This window comes from Austrofundulus limnaeus, unplaced genomic scaffold (assembly GCF_001266775.1).
Source record: "Austrofundulus limnaeus strain Quisiro unplaced genomic scaffold, Austrofundulus_limnaeus-1.0 Scaffold665, whole genome shotgun sequence".
NCBI lineage: Eukaryota > Metazoa > Chordata > Actinopteri > Cyprinodontiformes > Rivulidae > Austrofundulus > Austrofundulus limnaeus.
This window is the reverse complement of record NW_013953067.1, coordinates 225,616-230,581: the sequence shown is the minus strand read 5'-3', so window position 1 is coordinate 230,581 and position 4,966 is coordinate 225,616. Positions and strand designations below refer to the sequence as shown.

General features: G+C 42.7%; 1 protein-coding gene across 1 annotated transcript in view; it reads left to right on the top strand.

The window, feature by feature from the left end:
- Nucleotides 1–2,230, top strand: part of dyrk2 (dual-specificity tyrosine-(Y)-phosphorylation regulated kinase 2) — a gene marked incomplete in the record, with an annotated part of 17,483 nt that extends 15,253 nt beyond the window's left edge. Inside the window, 1 exon segment of the mRNA XM_014027615.1 lies at nucleotides 405–2,230. Within this exon segment, the coding sequence (XP_013883069.1) occupies nucleotides 405–1,048 (644 nt within the window).
- Between the last annotated feature and the right edge of the window lie 2,736 nt (nucleotides 2,231–4,966).

Sequence of the window (4,966 nt, the reverse complement as noted above, 5' to 3'; positions counted from 1 at the left end):
TAAAAATATATATTTTTAAATATTCACATGCAGACTTTCCCCTTTGACATCACTTCCTGTTATTTCACGTGCAAATATCTCAACTGTTCGTCTGAGCAACGTGAAATTAGTTTTGTAATAAGTTAATGTTGTTTTTACAAAAATGCGTCACTTTTCTTATAGAAGTTGACGTCACTTTTCATCTACAGTAAGCTGGGGTTAAGACCACTGTGGGTCCTAAAACTACACATTATAAGTTGTTAGAGGATTTCCTGAAATTAAATAAAGTTTAAAGCTGACTGCTGAGAATGTTTCTGCTGTAGTTAGCACTATAGCAGCACTCTCCATATAGCACTTTTAGATTTACTCCTTGTTTCGATGTGACGGCTCACATTAGTCTCTAAACGTGGTCTCCTGTCCTCCAGGGTCCAGGTACGGGATGCCCATCGACATGTGGTCCCTGGGCTGCATCCTGGCGGAGCTGCTGACTGGTTACCCCCTGCTGCCGGGCGAGGACGAGGCCGACCAGCTGGCCTGCATCATCGAGCTCCTGGGCATGCCCAGCCAGAAGCTCCTGGACGCCTCCAAGCGGGCCAAGAACTTCATGTCGTCCAAAGGTCACCCCCGCTACTGCACCGTGACCACCCTGCCCGACGGCAGCACCGTGCTGAACGGGGGGCGCTCGCGGCGCGGGAAGGCGCGCGGCCCCCCGGCCAGCAAGGACTGGAGCGCGGCGCTGAAGGGCTGCGAGGACGGCCTCTTCCTGGACTTCCTCAAGCACTGCCTGGAGTGGGACCCGGCGGTCCGCATGACGCCGAGCCAGGCGCTGCGCCACCCGTGGCTGAGGCGGCGGCTGCCCAAACCGCCCACGGGGACGACGGCGGGGGAGAAAACCCCCACCTCCAGGCGGGGCACCGCCACCGACGGCGCCATCACCTCCATCTCCAAACTGGCCGCCACCTCCTCCTCCACCTCCTCCTCTTCCAAAACTAGGACTAACCTGGCCGCCATCACCGACGCCAATGGGAACATCCAGACTCGGACGGTTCTCCCCAAGCTGGTGAGCTGAGAGTGAGCGGACCCCCGCTGTACAGCGGGGGGATAAAAACTTTCTGAACAAGCAGCTGGACGTGAATAAAACTGGTGTCCAGTTCTGAGGAGCGTCTGTTTCATTGCACTGCGGCTGTGTCGGAGGATTACAACATGCAAACCGTCCGGGCTCCACCGGACGCCGGGCTGAGGAACCCTGAGAAACCAGGGTGCGTTCAGGGGCGCCCCGGAAAAAACAATTGTCTTTATAGTTTGAGCCAAACGACAGGAAGTGAAAGCGCGTGGACTGACTGTGGTGCGTTTCAGACAATCGGAACACGGCACACCCTATCTGTAGCTTCAAACTCACAAACACACGAGAAACATGGTGCTAACAGAGGGAACAAGGCTTTTTAATTAGATTCACATGAATTAATCCGTTTATCACCAAAAATACTCAGTGACTAGTTTTTACTGGGATTRACCCTTTTAATGCTAAAGCTACAGGAGCGATTAGCTCGTCGGCTCTTGTTTCATTTGACTAAAAAACAATAATTTGTTGCATTTTAGTTCAGGGACGTTTACTGAAATGACTCTTTGATTTGAACATCTACCTGTCAGTTGGCTAAACTAACTGACCAGCTACCGTTTCATATTGACTAGCCCGTAGTACCATGCTAGCCCAAGTTAGCACAGTGCCTGTTAGCAGGCTAACTGTTAGCTGGCACAGATGAGACAGCTAAATGTTTGTGTTTAGCTGTCGTACTGCTACCTTTTTACAGTTTACCTGGCTAGCAGTTAGCCTAAGGTGTCAGCTAGCTGTAGCTAGCTCACTGTTTGCCTTCTTTGTCAGTCTTGAGGCTAACTTTAGCCTTTTATTAGCCATAGCATGTCAGCTCTCCACTGCCCGGCCTTATTGTAAAGTGTCATAATGACAACTTTTTTTTTTTTACAGTTTAGCTTTTTAACGTGTTTGTCGTCGAGGTTAGCATTTAGGCTAAACAAGARGTGTCTGTGAAGGACGTCTGTGTTCATCAGAACCAGTGCTTCCCTCTTTTTCAACCAAATATAAATTTTAAAAGTACAAAATGACCAATGAAGGAGTTGTTTAGAGGCAAGTTATAAAATGATGTTGAAATATTTTAAACAGCTTGTTTATTATTTGAGGGGAGAAGAAAAGAAGTCATGAAGTAGCAGATAGGTAAGTAAAAAACTTCATTAACCCTCAAAACAATTCCAAACAAACTTATAGTAACCAAAAAATTACTAAACAGGACCTGTTTACTATTTACTTATTCCTTTACATGTTTTATGTTTTTCAGTTTTACATGAAAAGAGGGGAACTTGTTTTGCTCCAGTTCATAATACATGGTTTTAGTGTTTTTAATTAATTTATTTAAACATCTTATTCTGAGCAAAAGGTTTTAAATTTGTGAGCTGAAAACAAATAAGGGAAGAAAAGTGATTTTATTTGCTGATAATAGACGATCTGATTATCAACCTAAACTGATAACATTATAAGGTTAAGATGAAGGATAAATATTCACTTATGTTAAACAAACCAACAGTTACGAAGTGAGTTTCTTCAGATTAATAATAAAAGTTGTACATTTTAACACCAATGTTGTCATCATATGAAGGACGGACTCCTCCAGATCGATCAGATTATTGATGGATTAATGATAAAGGTTCTGATGATCACACTTCACAGCCAACATGCTTCAGTATTGCTGAATGAACATTTTAATGTGACTGAATGACCCGTGTGTGAGGAGATGTAATTTATTTGCCACGTTTTAATATTTAATATCTGTGTATTTACTACGATGTGCAGTTTATATTGTATACTTGAACGTGTGTGTGTGAGTGTGTGAGTGTGTGTGTGTGTGTGAGTGTGTGTGTGTGTGTGTGCTGTACGGAGCGGAACGCGTGTGCAATATCTTAAAAAAAAACTTTCTTAAAGCTTGTTCCCTCACACACTCACACACACAAACACACACACGCGTATTTATAGAAATACTAAACAATTGTACCTGAATGCATCGTGAACAGTCAGAGGAGGGGGTTCTGAGGCTCCGCCTCTTGTAGCACACAGGAAGTGGACACTGACGCACAGGAGGAACTGTAAATGTAGATGCTTCTACATGCTCCGCCCATCTCAGGGGAAGCTCCGCCCCCTCCAGTGGGAGGAGGAGGAAGAGGAAGTGGGGAGGGGATCCTCTGTTTTTTTTTTTTTTTTTTTTTTTTTTTTTTTTTTTTTAGTTTTTTTTTCTAAAGATTTGATTGTAAGTTTATTTTGTTTAGGGGTTTTTATACATTTTTTTGTGAGACGGAGTGCTGAGAGATGTAACTTTGTGCCTTTTGTATCTTAATGCCATGCCCCGCCCACTCAACACACACACACACACACACACACTAGTTACTAACATACACAAAAATCTCAGCTGTGCTGATTGGTTCCTGGTTTGTTTTCATTTAGATTTAAACTCAGATCTGGTTTTAATGAGTGAAAAACTAACAAACGTTTTGACATAATTCTTAATTAAATAAATTAACAGCAGTACAGAGAGAGAAAACAACCTAAAGTTTATGCTAACTTAAGCTAAAGTATTCAARGTGTAAAAACAAATAAACATTCTTTTTTCTGCAAACAATAATCTGGATTACCAAATCTGTTAAATGAGAATTAATAATAATTTACAAAATAAATAATTGGACTTTAAATATAATATTTTTTTAGTCTCAAAGCTTTAAAAAAAACATTTGTGTTGTATTAGCTTAGCATGTAGCTAAGCGCTAACGTGCAGCTCTGGGTTTTGCCATTTGTTTAAAAAGACATTATTCAACACACAGTTACTTGTTGTGTTATTTTGCTAACACAGTGCCAGCTCCACACACTGAGGTCATTTTAAATTCAAGCATTTTTGTGCCTCAAAACTCATCCATACGTCGACCAGAGGAGGCTAATGCACCAAGCACAGATTGTAGCTTTAAATTCAGCTCATTCATGTGTGTGTCTGTGTGTGTGTGTTGGGGTAACGGAGGGTTGTACAACATGGCTGCACAATGTACAGACATATCAGCCAAATGTCGCCTCGTGACTCAAATACGACTGCTGACGACGAGGCTAAGCTAACACTAGCCGTTTGCTGCTTTGACGCGTTTTTCTTACAGTGAAGCTAACACTAGCCTACAGCTAACTGAATGCTAGTAGCAAATAGCAGCACACGCTGTTGGTATTGTTTTTGAAGCAGTTGTTTTTTTATGTTTGTACCTCAGATCGCATTACTCTTGTCATTGTTATGACTAACACCCAGGGCATTTGGTTTATCTACCAAAGTGCATTCCTTTACAAAGGTAGCTAGGCGCTAACTGCTAGCAGACGTCAGTCAGATAATACGACAAAAAGCAAAAAAAGCAGTGGAAAATAGGATTTTTTTAAAACAAAGTCTGGTTCAAATGTCTTCTTAGTAGCACTAAAAAAAAGTTTTTGCTAATGTGTGAAACAGTTACAGCCAACCTGTTAGCCGTTCGGCTTCTCTCGGGGGTCTTTGCAGCCACACGTTGTGTTTTCCGAGACGTTTGCCAGCTGGCCTCGTTGTTTGTTTTTATTTGTAAATAATGTGCACAGTGTTTTGAGGGTGAGAGTGTGAAATGCGCCACAGCGCGGCCAGTTTTACAACGTACTGTAACTACTGTACAGAACACAGAAGTCGACACTTTTCTAGTGAGCCTTTGTTAAATTTTATTGTGGTGGAAAATATTAATAAAAACAGTTTTATTGATCATGTTTACGTCCTTTATTTCAGCGCTTGTTTTCAGTTCAGGAAGCAGCAGCCATTTGTTTCAGTTTCACTTCTCTGATCATGAAGATGGAGGTTTGATCTCCTCGTTTGTCATGACAACAGCTTCCCAGGCGCTAATAGATTCAGAGTTATGCGGGGGGGGGGGGGGGGGG